This window comes from Schistocerca serialis, chromosome 5, assembly GCF_023864345.2.
Source record: "Schistocerca serialis cubense isolate TAMUIC-IGC-003099 chromosome 5, iqSchSeri2.2, whole genome shotgun sequence".
NCBI classification, from domain to species: Eukaryota; Metazoa; Arthropoda; class Insecta; order Orthoptera; family Acrididae; genus Schistocerca; species Schistocerca serialis.
Window position 1 is genome coordinate 778210096 of NC_064642.1, and position 19179 is coordinate 778229274.

Sequence of the window (19179 nt, forward strand, 5' to 3'; positions counted from 1 at the left end):
AGCTGAAACTGCCAACGCCCCCCCCCCCCCCCAGGCAAAAAAAAAAAAAAAAATACCACATGAAATCTTTGGATGGTAGCGAGTTTGATCCTTGCTACCATCTAATTTCCAATTTTTGTATCGCTCTCTCTTCCAGTTTGAAGAAACCAGATGAATAACACGTTTGGCAACACCGTCTCTGACAGGCTGCTTGAATCTGCCTGCGCAACGACCTGAGTGGCTACCCTGAACCCTAATTACATCAGAAAAGGTCCAAATCATCGATTTTTGATTTATGAGGTCAACCTACTCTGCAACATTCTCACACGCTTTATATATATATATATATATATATATATATATATATATATATATATATATATATATATATATATGAAAAATTTATGTTTTTGTGGGTGTCTCGATGCTTTTGATCACATACTGCACAATGAAAAAATTATAGAACCTAATGCCGAATCCTGGCGGACGCCTAGTTCTGCCTGCCTGCTTTGTCATTCGGCCGATGTATTGCTTGCCACAATCGTAACTGATGATATAGAATCCAGGTGCGTGTAGCCCTAATTTCTCTTTCATTGAGCCGAGCAGATTTTTAATTTTAGCCGATGCGCGGCAAATGGTTTTGATGTTGTTTTTCTCAAAAATCCTGGCGGTCTTGTCCGTGGGGGGTCCAGTGTAAGGAAGGAACACCAGATGGTTTGTGTCTTCATAGGGGTCGTCTTCTGTCTTCTTCTTGTTCCAACGGAGACCGTGTCTTATTTGTGTCTCCGAGTAGCCGCTGCGGTGAAAGATTTCCCGAAGATGCAGCAAATAAGTAGGTAGGCTCTTCAGGTGGATACGAGAGTGTCTCATGCTCTGTGCATTAAATTGATGAGCACGAATTTCCGTTGTGGTGAGTGATGGCAGCTACTGGCGTTTAGGTACAGTTGCGTGTTCGACTTCCTTCTGTAGACATAATATCCCAGCGTGCTATTAGTTTTCTTCTTTATCAGAATATCGAGGAAAACTTAGCAATTGTTTCCTTTTACTTCCATAGTGAACTTTATATTGTCGTGTATGCTGATATGGGGGTCACGAAATTCTCCCATGTGTCGTCAGTATGTCGAAAGAACGCCTCTGGATTTAGGGATTCTTTTTTCAAGAGCCGTTTCCTCTATATGCCTGGCGCTAGGGGCATGCCGAAGCGACTCCGTCTATAAACAGTGTTGCACGATTTTCCGTAATATTTTGTTCGCATTGTAACAAAACGCTATAATAGGAGAACTGTGGCGATAAATCGCATAACCCCATTCGTGTATTATCCAGTGCGCCGTTACACACCCACGTTTCAGGAAGACAGGTTCCGGCTCCGGCGACAATACGTTATTGTTACTACCGTAATTGTGGTATACAAAACGTTCTGGTACAGTGTATAGTTGACATAGTACTCCCGCACGGAGATTATGCAGCAACGTAGTTTATTTAATATAAACTCTCTCTGCAGTGTGTCAAGGAATCGTAATTTATTCGCTGGACGGAGACGTTATGCTTGATATCTTCCTTCTCGACGTTCTGGAGGAATAATCACCATTTCGTTTCCTTCATTCCAGTCACATCCATAGCAATTCAGACTCACCACATGTGGCAACTGCAGCCCCCTGGATGTTATACATAACATAAAGACAACGTAAAATGATTTTCACCTGGAATTTTCTCCATATAGAATAAAGGACGCCTGAGTCACCATATTGAACTGTCGTTGTGTTTAGGTAATCTACTGCTTGAGAATGTCAGAAACATGGCGCTAAAGTCGACGATAAATTAAATTTTTATTTTTGACAAAAGCTCATACGACCAAAGAATCGGTGGTTTAACCCTAGAGATTCGTAAAATGAATTGTATATCAGAAGGGAATCCAACCTTGGTGAGACCCTGTGGAGTCTGAATGTGAGGAAAACAAATGGAGTCCACAGACAACATGATTGTTAGCGCACTGCACGTAGAAGAAAAGGGTCCTGGGTCGGTTCCCAGTCTGAAACAATGTCTTGAATCATCACAACTGGCCGGCCGGGGTGGCCAAGCGGTTAAAGGCGCTACAGTCTGGAACCACGCGGCCGCTACGGTCGCAGGTTCGAATCCTGCCTCGGGCATAGATGTGTGTGATGTCCATAGGTTAGTTAGGTTTAAGTAGTTCTAAGTTCTAGGGGACTGATGACCTTAGAAGTTAAGTCCTATAGTGCTCAGAGCCATTTGAACCATCACAACTCTTTCAACAAAAACACAATAAGCTGAAAAATATCATTCGAAACTGCGTGTATTCATAATTGTATAACAATAACATTTAATTTCAATAACTACCACCAACTTTCTATATTTGATAAGCTTGCCCCAAACTTGATTTCTAGTCCACATTTGCGAATAATCTTTTTCTTCTTGTATTCGATGCCGATTCTTTCAACGAAGCACATATTCAGGAAAATATTACCTGCCATTGTCACCAACGTTGATAACGTCTCTGCTTCTTCCTCTGTTCTGACAATCGCTTTGTCTTCCGGTGTCATTTCCCTGTCCGTCATTTGTTTGTGTACTTCAGGGAACTGCATTGTCGATTAGAGTCCCTCATTTGTTATGCAGCTAAAATCATTTTGAACCACTACGAAGTTAACCTTTAGTGTTGGTAACAGTTTCGATGATTACAGATCGTCAACAGGGATATGGAGTTTTTCCATAGCAGTTACTTTGTCAGTACACAGATGACATTACGACCTAGAACGTATAACATCAGTGACAGGAACTTGGCGACAGTGTTTAATACAAAGAGTGAAAACATTGTCAGCTATTACGCTCAGGCTGTTAATGTAATACGTGAAAGCGTGCCTGATTCGCCCAGTTGATAAAACGTAAGGCGCTACCATTGATGTATCTACCACTGTTAGAACGGCATGTAGTAAACGACCAACTAACGCCTGCAATGTCAGACATGAACTAGTCTGTACTATTTAACTGAAGCCGAAAGACATCCGTCAGAGACACCGACACAATAGCATACGTCAACACCACAAACAAAATGTTCGCTAACATTAGAAACTGACTTGAGAGACGACATGTTCCTTGCAGAAATATTCGCCGAAGAGCTAAAGAAACTGGCACACCAGTCTAATATCGTGTAGTCCTCCCCGCGAGCACGCAGAAGTGGAGCAATACAACGTGCCATGAACTCGACTAATGTCTGAAGTAGTGCTGGAGGAAACTGACACCATGAATCCTGCAGAACTGTCCATAAATCCGTAAGAGGAAGAGTACGAGGGGATGGAGATCTCTTCTGAGCAGAACGTCGCATGGCATCCCAGGTATGGTCAATAAGGTTCATGTCAGGGGAGACTGGTAACCAGCTGAAGTATATAAACTCAGAATAGTGTTCCTCAAACCACTGTGTGGCAATTCTGGGTGTGTGGGGCGTCGCACTGTCCTGCTGAAATTACCTAAGTCTATCGGAATGCACAATGGATATGAGCCGATGCTTACGTACGTGTCACCTGTCTGAGTCGTATCAGGGGCTCCCATATCATTCCAACTGCACACCCCCCATACCATTACAGAGCCTCCACCATCTTCAAGAGTCCCCTACTGACATGCAAAGTCCATGAATCCATGATGTTGTCTCCAGATTCGTACACGCAGTTCCTCTCGTTACAATTTGAACCGAGGCTCGTCCGACCAGGTAACATGTTTCCAGTAATCAGCAGTCCACTGTCGGTGTTGACGGGCTCAGGCGAGGTGTAAAACTCTGCGTCGTGCAGTCGTCAGGGGTACACGAGTGGGCCTTCAGCTCCTAAAGCCCATATCGAAGAAGTTTCGTTGAATGGTTCGAACGCTGACACTTGTTGATGGCTCAGCATTGAAATCTGCAGCAATATGCAGAAGGTTGCACTTCTGTCAGCATGAACGATTCTCTTCAGACCTCGTTGGTCCTATTCTTGCAGGATCTTCTTCCAGCCGCAGCGATGTCAGAGATTTGATGTTTTACCCGATTCCTAATATTCACGGTACACCGGTGAAATGGTCGTACGGGAAATTCCCCACTTCATGGCTAACGCGGAGATGCTGAGTCCCATCACTCGGGCCCCGACTGTAACACCACGTACAAACTCACGTAAGCCTTGATGACCCTGCCATTGTAGCACCAATAACTAATCTAACAACTGTGCCAGACACTTGTTGCCTTATATAGGCGTTGCCGACTGCAGCGCCGTATTCTCCCTGTTTATATATATGCGTATTTGAATGTGGATTCCTATACCAGTTTCTTTTAGAGCTTCTGAGTGTATGTAGTTAAAAGAAAAGTGTAGTACTGTAAATATTGTATATGATAATAGTAATGGTGGTACAATAATTTCCCAGTCAGAACTTGAAAAAGATAATGAAACATGTCACACGCCGAATACCCTGTCGTTTGAGTGGCTTGGAAAAGTATATATGGTACTTTTAGGTGAAACAACTCTGGAATGACGAGTGAGGAAAGTGAAAAGTGCAGTTACACTCGGTGTGGTAAGTGGCGGTAGTGTCTGACCGGAGGGGTGTAGAGTAACCAATGCTGACAGCAATGAAGGCTTAATTCAGCTACGGTGCTCGCCTTGTAGTGGCTCTTCGAGGAAGAACGCACCTCACTCTGTTGGCCGCTTCTGGCGCAGACGAACGGGCGGCGGTTTCCGCCGTGGCGAGAGGATGCAGCGTAGTCAGCCCTGTGGAGGACCGGCAGCCTCTGTAGGCCACGGCCATGACGTCAGCACCGCGCTACAACTGGGTCGGCGGTGGCACTTTGCGCAGCCCCTCGGCCTTTCACACGTTAACCGCGGCGGCACGCTGGGACTGCTGGGTGCAGGAATCGGCTGTCGGCTGTCTGCCCTCTGGCTAGAATCGGTTGGTGGCTAGCGCTGAGGTACGAAGCCCTAAGGGGTACGTAGCGCAGGCAGCATCAAGTGCAAATGGCAGGTTAGTGGTGTTGTGGCGCTAATTCCCGTGAGGAACTCATTGCTGGTGGCGACAGCTGCGTGTCTGTTGCTGGTGATGCCCAGTAGTATCACTGTCTGGCGTGGCCCAGGCGTCGTAGTGGCTCTGCTGGGCGCTAGTAAAGGAAAGCATCTCTGCTTCAAAATTCAATAGTATTTATATTGGTCAGAGGTCCGTTTGATTCACTGAAACCAGACACTTAGTGACATCACACATAACAAGGGACTTGCTCATATGTGGTGTCACTGATCCACCTGCAATGGTTATTACTGACAAGCGGTGCAGTTTTCCGCTCAGTGCAAGTAGCCGCATTTTGTAATCCCCTTATGTGCATGTTATTCTGACTCAAGCGTCGCTACACAGTGGCGACTAGCCTGTGGACCCTAATGCAGTAAGTCACAGTGTCTTTATCATTAACTTCTTACAACTTTTGCTGAAAGATTGGGTAACAACAGTACACAGCCCCACTCCGCAGAGACACAGCGCTTCAAGTCTTACTCGAACCTTGTTCTTTATTGAGATGACCTTTTCTCTTAACTTTTAAAACAAGTATGTACTACTACATTCTTCAGTACTATCCAATTACTTTATTAATCTTCAACTAAATAAATCTACTTTTCATCCCTCGCTCCGGGAATCCAATCTATGAGAACTTAGATAATCCCTGGGTCAGGTATCAGTACGGCTTATCATTTCAGAGACGGGAAAGCTATATAGAGGATAATCAGAGTCACTATGGTGCTAGGGATAGCGACAATCAAGGTCGCAGTTTCCTGACATCTAACAACCCGATACTGTTCCACAGTTTGCGGCAACTGCTCTGAGCCGGCCGGAGTGGCCTAGCGGTCTAGGCGCTACAGTCTGGAACCACACGACCGCTACGGTCGCAGGTTCGAATCCTGCCTCGGGCATGGTTGTGTGTGATGTCCTTAGGTTAGTTAGGTTTAAGTAGCTCTACGTTCTACGGGACTGATGGCCACTGAAGTTAAGTCCCATAGTGCTCAAAGCCATTTGAACCTTTCGAACTCCTCTGAAGTGATCTGCACCTCTTGTGCAGCTATCATCTGACTTAATGAATGGTGTGCGTTGCGTTACCAGGTGTCGTTTAGGATGATAAGGTTTTGTTTGGAAAACATCTCTGTATGTTCATCTCGCCAATACAACTGTGGCTGTGTTACATTCAGCAGAGTAATACCTGAAACTATGGCCTCATGGTATGACACATAGTCACTTTGATCAACAATCCAATTCCTTGGAATTACAAACGTCTTGCTCCGTTAAGATTTCCTTGCTGATAGAAACTAGTAACCGCTACTAAGCTGTTGTCTATTGAACACACCCAGTGCAAACCGGTTTTCTAAAAGTACTGCTTTGGATTCCTGACCAACTTCTGTCATGGACATCAATCTGCTACACCACTGAACAGCTGCGTGTGCACGTGTTTCATACCGTTGTGACTTAACGATTCGGGCCTATGGTGATCACCCCACTGTGGTACTGCTGAAGCACAACCTCATCCATCGCCGTGTTTCGGTCCCCATTTTCTGCTACTGGTAACACCACCTTCTCTCTTTCTTTCACAAACCTCTCAGCTGCCTTGAGCTTCACTGTGGATATCTGCATCCTCCAAAATTTAACCGATGTATTCTTGCTCACTGGAATCCTCACTGATACGTAAAACTGTGTACCATGTGTTTTAATCCACACAGTTGTGCCTTGGCAAGTTCTGGCTGCTCGGCTCAGCTCCCAACTGTGCACTGATCAGCCACGACATTACGCTCACCAACCTAATAGCCGGTATGTCCACCTTTGGCACGGATAACAGCGGCAACGCGTCGTGGCATGGAAGCATTGAGTCACTGGTAGCTCGCTGGAGGGAGCTGACATCACATCCGCACACGCAAATCGCCGAATTCTCGTAAATTCCGGTGAGAATGGTGATGAGCTGGCACCACATTCAATCACATACCAGATGTGTTCAATCGGGTTCAAATCTGGCCAGTTGGGGAGTCAGCGAACCAATGGGAGCTCGCCACCGTGTTGCGCAAATCAATTCATCACACTCCTGGCCTTGTGGCATGGGACATTATCCTGTCGAAACATGCCACTGCCGTCGGGAATCAAGAACGTTATGAAGGATTTACGTGGTCTGCAACCAGTGTACCATACTCCTCGGCAGTCATGGTGCGTTGCACGAGCTCCACTGGATCCATGGATGCTCACGTGAATGTTCCCCAAGGCCGTAATGTTGCCGCTGCCAGTTTTTCTCATTCCTGCAGTGCAGCTGTCAAGGAGTTGTTTCCCTACAAGACGACAGATTCCCGCTCTCCCATCGGCATGAAGAAGAAGATATCGGGATTCATCAGATCATGTAACGCTCTGCCACTGCGCCAACGTCCAGTGCCTATCGCACATGCCTATTCCCGTCGTAGTTGCAGATTCGTGGTGTTAACGCTGGCACATGCATTGGTCGTCGGCTGCGGAAGCTCTTCGTTCGAAGTGTTCCACGCACTGTGCGTTCAGACACACACGTACTCTGTCCAGCGTTAAAGTGTGATGTTAGTTCCGCCACAATCTTCCGACTGTCCTGTTTTACCAATGTGCCCAGCCTACGACATCAGACATCTGTAATGAGGGGTGGTCGCCGACCCCACGACGTCTAGACGTGGTTTCAGCTTTGTTTCGCCACTTGTTGAAGAGACTCACCACAGCACTCCTCGAACGCCCGACAAGTCGCGCAATTTCCGAAACGCTCTTGACGAACCTCTGGGCCATCACAATTAGTGCATAAACTGCGTCAAATCCCGGCTTAGAGTCCTAGCTCAGTTCAGCTAGTAAGCTGTCGAAAGATGCACTTGTTAGTCAGCACACCGCTCTCCAGATTCGCAGTCTGCGTGCAGTGCCATTTCATAGCCTCCGTTAACCTCCTTGCGATTTCCGGTAATTCGTTCAATTCGCTCACTTCACTTGTGTCTGTTGTCGCGGATATGGTCTTCAGCATTCCACATACGGCATCTACACCCTCCCCCCTTTTCAGCCTCCTGGACTCGTGCATCACCGCTCCTATTGCTTCATACATCTGCTTCCTCAACCATGCGTATGCCCGGAGCAATCACCTGTGTTCCTTCGACACATTTCTAAGCGAGCGCCTGAACTTCTGTTTGCAGGAGATCAACTACGACTCGCCGAGGGGCGGCGTGTCTGTGATCACAGAGAAAGGTGACGTCACGACCAGCTACCTGCTGATCCAGCGCGCCGACTCCCCGGACTCGGGGAAGTACACCTGCCATCCTTCCAACGCCAACCTCAAGACTGTTGTCGTTCATGTGCTCAACGGTAGGTCGATTCCCAACTTCGCAGTACCTTTCCGTGTATCACGTTGCATTATTTAACTTTAAGATAAAAATGCAAATGCCAAAAAGTAGCGCATGAAGAAAATGACACCAATATTTCTGATATGTAGCAAAGATAAAGTATAGAACAAATATAATGTGAACTCATAATCGTAAAGTGGATTATAATTAAAGTTCCGCATTTGTTACAGAGTAAGTGCCTTCAGTTCTAAAACAAATATTTTATGAATTGCTACACTAGGAGGATTATTTGGAAAATCTTTTATCACAGCGGCGTTTAGAAAGTAAATGCTCAGTACAGAAACTGCAGTACAATCAGTCACATGGAAAATAAAATTTAGGTTATCAATATGCGATAAATATCTATGAGCAAATGTATCTCATTTAAGTCGACGTAAGTTTGGAAGATTGGTGTAACATTTTAAGAACTACACTGCCAAACCCATTTTGTTATAGACTGTATAGCATATTAGTTTCGCATGAAGCAGGATAGAGTCATTTAGGCTACTTCTATGGTACATCCAAGGATACTAATCGAACACTCTGGTGTGAACACAAGGAAATATTCAATGGCCCAAACAGGGACTGACCCTACCATCAGTTACATGCACAAATTATATTAATACTAGGTGCATTACTAACATCGTAACAAAGCTAAGATTTTGACAAAAAATTGCAGACTGACTTGAAAAATAGCGGATTCACTGATTTACTTTCTTTTCTTTTTGCATCAGCCAGGAGACAGTCATATGAGCATTTTAGAATTCCGTAACAGGTTTTGACCAGCAAGTGGCGGTCTTCAGACAAAACACACATGCAGCAAGCGGTTTCCGTAGCGTTGTTAACAATACAGTTTCGACAGTGTTAAATGCTCAAGTGACTGTGCCCAGAAAAAATATAAAAACTGAAGTAAAGGTAATGTTTCTGAAGTGGGTCATTAAATAAGTTTTTAGCCTTATGTAATGAGAATATTCGTTGCGAGAGCTATTCTGAAATGAAGACGTTTGCACAGCAGAGGAAATCACGGCCGGTTGGAACAAAACAGTCGGAAGACTGACGACAAAATGTGTATCCTGGGAGCGCTAGTACTATATACGTTAGCACCATCAGGTTACCACAGGTCGAGTACAGATTACCTTAGGTACTGCTCAAAGTAGTAAACGGAAGTACGTCGGTAAACAAGAACATTCAAATGTTTCCAACCCTGATGCCCATTTTCCAACTTTCGCAAACCTGGGATCCGCCTACTACCGCTCGACACAGACACTGGACAAACACGACAAACTACTCGTTCCTACACAGGGAACAAGGAATTTTTGACTGAGAGGCAGGCATTATGTCTCGACGACCTGGGCCTATCAGCCATGGCAAATCATTTACAAATCTTTGCAACTGTTCAAGACCATCATCCCTGTAGGAAATGGCTTTCCCCATATCTACATTCAAGGAAAGTCCACGACAACCTGAAACCAACTGCACAAGAGTGCTTCCAGCTGATTGGCCTTACTCCTCTGACCTAAGGTCACGGATCACTTCATAGACCATCAAATGCAGTAGTGGAACTGCTACCATGTAAATCATGTGCGAACACTCTGATGAGACGACATTATTGGTGGGATCATTCCATTTTGTCTCATTCTAATTCGAACAATTCCCTCTGTTGATTCGTAGATACTGATAATATCTGAATAATTTTGACACGTTGAGTCTACAATTATATAACGAGGAATACACGCAGTATCAAGGCACGAACAAGCAGCACTGAGAATTCCAAAAACGTATGTCCTAAACTTACCCAATGCCAAGCAAGACGTATCCTACGGACCGTGGCTAACAGTAAGTTAGCTCACTACTATGAGAATGCGGTAGAAAATATACTTGCAGATAACTTGTCAAACTGGATACTATCGTGTAAGACGCACAACATGTAAGCACTTTTTCAAGAACATATGCGAAATGACAGTGCACACCACGTGACACACAATTACGAAGCGACCGAATAAAAGCTACAGTGACAGCGTTGGAGGTGATGAGTTTAAAGTCTCGCAGTCGCGTCCACAGATCCTGTGTGTGCAAACGACCGCAGCTCTTCATACTGCTATCGTTTCCCCTTTATGTGACAGCGAGTTAAAACGCCTTTGAAAATAAACAATCCCGATGCGTGTCAATTTTACGGCCACTGATGCGAAATGTCAGTAAAAAAAGGCGGAGTGCCGCAGATACTCACTTTGAATTGGGTGACATCTATTGACATTCGGTAGTGGAGGGAGCGCAAAATACGGCGTGATCCCACAGGTTTGGGAGCGCCCGTGCGAATGTTCTCCACGAGGGCCAATGGCAAGCAAAACAATGTGGCAGGAAATATTATGGAACAGACGAGTAAAAAGGTGGAACAAAATTTTTTCTTCACATGTATTAAGTTTGATTAGGTATTTTTTTTTAATCTTTGAAGGTGATTGTAACTTTGTAACTATGTACTGCATGGGTTGAAAAATATTAATAGTAGCTAAATAATGCCAAAAAACTCTTTGCGTATGCGTTATTCGACTGGCTGCATACGAAGTGAGATAAATTAGTACTTCATCCCGTAAATGATGAAGCGTAAATTTATTTGTCTGTCTTGAAAATATAACTATTTCACGTTGAAGCAAACTCTAACTTCCTAACTCATACGTAGACAGTGGCACAAGAAGAAACTGAGCTGAAGGTTTGTGTAACTGGATCATCAATTATCTTTTCACATCTGCTGCCGTCTAAGGCCTTCCCTTATTTTCATTTAACTGCAGGCATCGAGGTAGCCACTTCAGCTATTGATATGTTTTCGTCGGAATATTTTGTGATTTGAATAATGAAAAACTGCAACAGTTACTTATTTTTTCATTATCAGCACAACGTTTTTCAGCAATTTATTGTCATTTTGATGTGTATTTGTTTACATAAATATTTTTGCTAAAATTTATATATATGATTTTCTGCCTCTCTTGCACTGTAGCTGTCTCTCTTTTTTTTTTTTTTTTTTTTTTTTTTTTTTTTTTTTTAAGGTCATAATGCTATCGTAAAATCAGACTAAATGATTCTTGGAATGATTTTTACACAGTAATGTTAGAGACGGTGTTTTTACTTGTCTACTTGTATTCAAACGTCACAAAAATATTCTCGAAACGCTCTGTACTGAGCGCGACATACTAAGTAACTGGTGCAGTTTTTCATAATTCAAATCGTGAATGATACAGCTGCATATTTTCCTAAAACATCGATTATGAATAATTTGTCCCTTTATATCCATAAAAGACATTCCCTAGGTGACATGACAGTCATTCCCCTGGATACCCATACAGTCAATCTTCATTTAGTTTAAGTGGTCTAAAATTAGATCTTCAATTCCAGAGTGTTGCCCGATGTATTTTATAGTATTCCAGCCTCTGCTACTGACCTGCAACATCAATAGCTCACTGACTATCTCTCAGCGTTAGAATGGTTTCGGAATTAAGACACCACCTCGCACTGCCGTAAGTCAAAATCAGTAATACCCTCTGACAGTAATATCAGTATCAGACACATGGCAATCTTTGTGTTGAAAATAGTATTAAATTTACTAAGAGCACTCTTTTTCATAATCTCTATTGTACACGGTCCAGTATCATTAATATGACCACTGACAATATTCGGCATCAACGTGATATTCCCATCCACAGACGGCAGGTGGCAGCCCTAACGGTTGTGAATACACAGGCTGGTCCACTGAAAGTGACCGGGCCGAATATCTCACGAAATAAGCGTCGAACTAAATTACTACAAAGAACGAAACTTGTCTAGCTTGAAGGGGGAAACCAGATGGCGCTATGGTTGGCCCACTAGATAGCGCTGCCATAGGTCAAACGGATATCAACTGCGTTTTTTAAAAAATAGGAACCCTATTTTCTATTACATATGGCTCATAATTTTAGACGAACAGTTGGTAATAGGTAGGCTTTTTAAATTAAAATACAAAGCGTAGGTACGTTTGAACATTTTATTTCGGTTGTTCCAATGTGATACATGTACCTTTGTGTACTTATCATTTCTGAGAACGCATGCTGTTACAGCGTGATTGCCTGTAAGTACCACATTAATGCAAGAATTGCTCAAAATGATGTCTGTAAACCTCAATGCATTTGCCAATATGTGTAACGACATTCCTCTCAACAGCGAGTAGTTCGCCTTCCCCAATGTTAATGCGCTGACGCATGTTGTCAGGCGTTGTCGGTGGATCACGATAGCAAATATCCTTCAACTTTTACCACAGAAAGAAATCCGTGGACATCAGATCCGGTCAATGTGCGGGCAATGGTATGGTGCTTCGCCGACCAATCCACCTCTCATGAAATATGCTATTCAGTACCGCTTCAACCGCACGAGAGCTATGTGCCAGACATTCATCATGTTGGAAGTACATCGCCATTCTGTCATGCAGTGAAACATCTTGTAGTAACATCGATAGAACATTACGTAGGAAATCAGCATACATTGATACATTGTACCATGTAGATTGCCATCGACAAAATGGGGGCCAATTATCCTTCCTCCGATAATGCCGCACAATATTATTAACCCGGCAAGGTCGCTGATGTTCCACTCGTCGCAGCCATCGTTCATTTTTCCGTTGCCCAGTAGTGTGAATTATGCCGGTTTACGTTACCGCTGTTGGTGAACGACACTTCGTCGCTAAATAGAATGCATGCAAAAAATCTCTCATCGCCCAGTAATTTCTCTTGCGCCCAGTGGCAGAACAGTACACGACTTCTAAGTCGTCGTCATGCAATTCCTGGTACATAGAAATATGGTACGGGTGCAATCGACGTTGATGTAGCATTCTCAACATCGGCGTTTTTGAGATTCCCGATTCTCGCTCAGTTTGTCTGCCACTGATGTGCGGATTAGCCGCGACAGCAGCTAAAAGACCTACTTGGGCATCATCAATTGTTGCAGGTCGTGGTTGACATTTCACATGTGGCTGAACACTTCCTGTTTCCTTAAATAACGTAACTATCCGGCGAACGGTCCGGACACTTGGATGATGTCTTCCAGGATACCGAGCAGCATACATAGGACATGCCCGTTCGGCATTTTGATCACACTATAGTGCATCAACACGATATCGACCTTTTCCGTAATTGGTAAACGGTCTATTTTAACACAGGTAACGTATCACGAAGCAAATACCGTCCTCACTGGGGGAATGTTTCAAACGTCCCCTTAGAAAAATTATACATGACTGTGCTTAACCTAACACACAATATCTTTAGCGCAACGCAATCTGACTTTCAAAAATCCCTGCAAAAGATTGGCCCTGAGTAACATTAAACTAAACCTATCAGAAATCACTTACCTCACAAAAATCCACATTACTCGAACTACTGCAGTACAGTGAGCGCCACTACTGCCAGCTAAATAAAAGATTCAAACTACGGAAGGCACTAACTACTGATAGGGATAGTTAGCAAATGAAAGATATTAATAGAGAACAAACAATGTATTTACCTTGATAGTCATAATATATATAGCAATTCATGACAAATTACAAAACTCCGCCATCTCTCTCCCCACATCCACCACTGCTGGCGGCTCACCTCCAACTGCGCAATGCTATGCGCTGTTCACATCCAGCTGCCGCTGCCCAACACTACAATGGCAGACAACAATGCAAACTAGCCACAGACAGCACACAGCCCAGCCAGTGATTTTTATACAAAGGTGGCGTTACCAATAAAAAACCTAAACAGCCTACTTACATAGATCCTGGCAGGGTCGCCATATGAAACGTCCCCTTAGAAAAATTATACATGACTGTGCTTAACCTGACACACAATATTTTTAGCGCAACGCAATCTGACTTTCAAAAATCCCTGCAAAAGAATGGCCCTGAGTAGCATTAAACTATACCTTTCAGAAATCACTTACCTCACAAAAATCCTCATCACTCAAACTACTGCAGTACAGCGAGCGCCACTACTGCCAGCTAAATAAAAGATTCAAACTACGGAAGGCACTAACTACTGATAGGGATAGTTAGCAAATGAAAGATATTAATAGAGAACAAACAATGTATTTACCTTGATAGTCATAATATATATAGCAATTCATGACAAATTACAAAACTCCGCCATCTCTCTCTCCACATCCACCACTGCTGGCGGCTCACCTCCAACTGCGCAACGCTATGCGCTGTTCGCATCCAGCTGCCGCTGCCCAACACTACAATGGCAGACAACAATGCAAACTAGCCACAGACTGCACACAGCACAGCCAGTGATTTTTATACAAAGGTGGCGTTACCTATAAAAAAACCTAAACAGCCTACTTACATGTTACGTGATACCACGTACTTTATGTTTGTGACTATTAGAGCGTCATCTATAGCAAAGCGAAAAACGCGGTCCAACTAAAACATTCATATTTCTTTACGTTCTACACGAATATGTAATAAAAAATGGGGGTTCCTATTTTTTAAAAAAAACGCAGTTAATATCTGTTTGACCTATGGCAGGGCCATCTAGCGGGCCAACCATAGCGCCATCTGGTTCCCCCTTCAAGCTTGACAATTTCGTTCTTTGTAGTTGTTTAGTTTGACGCTTATTTCGTGTGATATTTGACCCTTCACAATCAATGGACCGCCCTGTACAACGCGGGTTGTTGGGACAAGGAAGACAATGTAGTCGTTATAGTAATGCGGAAATGTAGCGATTTATCTGATGTCCAAAAGGGCATGTTCATTGGCTTTCAGGACAAGGGTAGGAGCATTTCTGAAACAGCTGGGTTTGTAAATTGTTGGCGTCCCACCGTGGTTGAAGTATACTGAGTACGTCAAAACGAGCCATACAAAACTGGCGCCGAGGCAAAGTATGGAGCACCACGGCCCATAGATAGCAGGGGTGAACTACGGCTGCAGAGAAGTGTATGGGCCAACAGATGTTTAAACTGTTGAGCAACAGGTCGCCCAGATGAACCAAGGGAATACAAACAGTATCTCCTCAACGACCGTTCAGTGAACGTTGCTGCTTATGGAACTCTGCAACTGGCGTATGGTTCGTGCACTCAAGCTGACTGCTGTTCATCGGCGATGAAGACTGGGACATGAACGCCAAACGGCAACTGGACGTAGACTGAATGGCGACAGGTGGCCTTTCTAGATGAACCACATTTAATATTTCATTGCTCAGATGGGCCTGCAACAGTCGTCGGAAGGTTCCAGGCCGAAGGAGGGAGCGTGTGCAGCATGAAACGTCTGAAAGCAAAGGGTATAGGGGGGAGAGTTATTTTCTGGGGAGTGTTTTTGTGGCATTCCTTGGGTGATCTCATCTTTATAGAAGGCACAGTGGATGAACACAAGTATATATCTATCGTTGGGGACCATGTCCAGACCGGAGAGTACATGTACTTTATTTTTCCTCGACAGGATGACACACACCAGCAGGACAATTCCATGTGTCACATAGCTCATGACTTTAGTGTACTCAGCTTGTCCACTAAACTCACCAGATTTAAAACCCAATCCAGAAGCTGTAGGACTACCTCAATGCAGCTGTTCGCACCATGGATCCACAACCGTGAAACCTAGAGCAGCTGGCCACGGAACTGAAGTTTGCATAGTTCCACATCCCTGGCGATACTTTCCAGGAGCTCATAGACTTTCTTCCAGCACGTATGCACTCCAACAAGTGAAAATTCTTTTCAAAGGTGTTCACATCAATGTGAATGGACCATGTTCAAATGTGTGTGAAATCCTGAGGCACCAAACCGCACAGGCCATCAATCCCTAAACTTACACACTATTTAAGCTAACTTATGCTAAGAACAACCCACAAATAACCATGCCCGAGGGAGGACTCGAACCTCCGGCGGGAAGGGCCACGCAATCGGTGACAAAGCGCCTGAAACCGCGGTGCCACTGCCCGCGGCACTGGACCGTGTATTTTCTTCTTTACCAAGTAATACAGTCGGTTCTTGTAACTTCAAATGGCTCTAAGCACTATGGGACTTAACATCTGAGGTCATCAGTCCCATAACCCTAGAACTACTTAAACCTAACTAACCTAAGGACATCACACACATCCATGCCCGAGGCAGGATTCGAACCTGCGGCCGTAGCAGCAGCGCGGTTCAGGACTGAGACGCCTAGAAAAGTTCGGCCACAGTGGCAGCTCTTGTAACTTCCCTAGATATAGAAACACACAACTATCTTTATAACTTAAATGTTAATCATATCAGATATCCTTTCGATGTACTTCTTATGCAGTATTGTAATCATATTTTGTTCGATTTTCAGGTCTGCTTCCTAAGTTACTGTATTACGTTAATTTACTCGTCGGTGACGTTTTCCTCCATTAGTGAAACAGTACCATGTAGTCTGCAAAACGAAATATTTGTGACACGATTCCTTAAGATGTGTTTCTTCTGCGCCCAGTTTATGGATCTAAAAGCTTCTGTTAACATTGCAAAATGGTTCAAATGGTTCTGAGCACAATGGGACTTAACATCTGTGCTCATCAGTCCCCTATAACTTAGAACTACTTAAACATAACTAACCTAAGGACATCACACACATCCATGCCCGAGGCAGGATTCTAACCTGCGACCGTAGCGGTCACGCGGTTCCAGACTGAAGCGCCTAGAACCGCACGGCCACACCGGCCGGCTTTAAAATTGCAGAGAATAGTTCCTTCTAATTGTGAACTATCCTGAGTTCTGAAGAAGTCTAATGGGAAATGTAACGTTTTTGTATACGTTCTTTATTATAGTAACCAAAGTCAATCAACGTCCGTTTTTCGCCATGGATTTACGTAGATTAGTTGATACTAAGTTGAAATCTTTATCAACAGCTATGACTACTCAACAATGCTATCAGGTCAAATCACAAACGTTAAAACAGAAGAAAAAATCGGCGATATGTTGCGCAATGGGGACACACGTAAGGAAATGGCCCCTGGCGGGATAAAGAGGTGTCGCCAGATATGAGTTTAAAGGGAGATACACCGACTTTAAGATTGAGATAAAGGATTTCTGATAGTGACCCCGATGTCAGCACCAGGCATGGGCCATTCCATCATGACTTAAGAGAGATGACCCAGTGGAACATAACTCCACGACAACTGCAAGTACATACACTGGGGTGCGTAAGGTCATGTCATAGCGATATGCACTTATACAAACGAGGTACTCTCGCGTACATGAGGTATAAAAGGGCACTGAATTGATGGAGCTGTCATCGGCACTCAGGTGATCCACTTGAAAAGATTTAGGACTTCATTATGACTGCACGAAGGAAATTAGCAAATTTTGAACGCGCAGTAGTGCTTGGAGCTAGACGCAAGATTGTGTTGAGAATACCGAATTTCAGGCACTACCTCTCAACATGGACAACGTAGTAGTCGACAGCCTTCACAGAACGACCGAGACCAGTGGCGTTCGCGTAGAGTTGTCAGTGCTAACAGACAAGCAACACTTGGTGAAATAATCGCGGAAATCAATGTAGGACGTACGACGAACGTATCCGTTAGGATAGTGTGGGAAAATTGGGCGTTAATGGGCTATGGCAGCAGACTACCGACGTCCGATACGAGTGGCTTTGGTAGCAGCACGACATTACCTGCACCGACTCTCCTGGGCTATAGACCACATCGGTTGGACCCTACCAGAGTGGAGAACCGTCACATAGTGAGATGAATCCGTATTTCAGTTGGTAAGAGGTGGTAGTATTTTACGAGTTTTGTAAAGCTATGGACCCAAATTGTCAGCAATCCACTATGCAAGCTGGTGGTGTCCGCACAATGATGTGAGTTGTCTTTATATGGAATTTACTGGGTCATCTGGTTCAATTGGACCAATAATTGGCTGGTTGTAGACCATTTACAGCCATTCATGGCCCTCATGTTCCCAAACAATGATGGAACTCTTATGGATGACAGTACGCCATGTTACTAGGCCACAATTATTCGCAATTGGTTAGTAGAATATTCGGGACATTTCGAGCGAATGACTCAGCCACCCAGGTCGCCCAAAGTGAATCTCATCCGAGAATTATGGGACTTAAACGAGAGGTCAATTCATGCACAAAAACCTGCACCGGTAATCCTTTCGCAATTATGGATGGCTATAGTGGCAGCTTGGCTTAATATTTCCGCAGGGAACTTCCAACGACTTGATGAGTCTATGACACATTGAGCTACTGCAGTACGCTGGGCAAAAGGAGTTGTGATACGATATTAGGAGGTATCCCACGACTTTGGCCATATCTGTGTAGATCACTTATAGGGCTGTGCAGGCCTATTACACCTTCATGCCCCTGTGGTGACTGTTTCATTACTGTTATCGTCGCAGAGTCCACTAATCTGCTGGGAGTTATGTCATCTGTGCCAGAAATTGGTGAGGCTATCTTAATGGGAGGCGGCATCTTCATCCATCACAACACCCACCTGAGGATTATGGAGAGCTCCAGGGGAATGGTGGCAGTGATCCATCAACAACACTTCAGCCTCAGTATGTCAGCAGGGATTATGGGGGACCATCTTGTTGGACCAGCCTTATAGGCAAGGCATGTCTGCTCCTCCTGCGGGTGAATCTGCCTCCCCTACTGCAAGTAGTGCCTTTGGTGATACGAATGGTGATGTAACTCCTACATGATGGTTCTCCAGCTCACTGCTACCATAAGTGTGGAGCTGAAAAACTAGTACAGACAGAACATTCGGATATGCCTGGTGTGTTCTGATGTGTCGCTTCATTCACTGAAACTTACACGGTCAAAGATATTTCATCTTCACATTCAAGTACGTGTACCTCTCCTGGATGTCACTCACAGCTGTGT

The 19179-nt window shown here is 44.3% G+C and overlaps 1 protein-coding gene across 1 annotated transcript in view; it reads left to right on the forward strand.

The window, feature by feature from the left end:
- The window catches only part of LOC126480957 (zwei Ig domain protein zig-8-like), a 416626-nt gene that overhangs the window by 318211 nt on the left and 79236 nt on the right, over positions 1–19179 (forward strand). The window contains exon 5 of the mRNA XM_050104387.1: positions 8154–8322. Coding sequence (XP_049960344.1) covers positions 8154–8322 — 169 coding nt within the window. The remainder of the gene's footprint in view (positions 1–8153; positions 8323–19179) is intronic.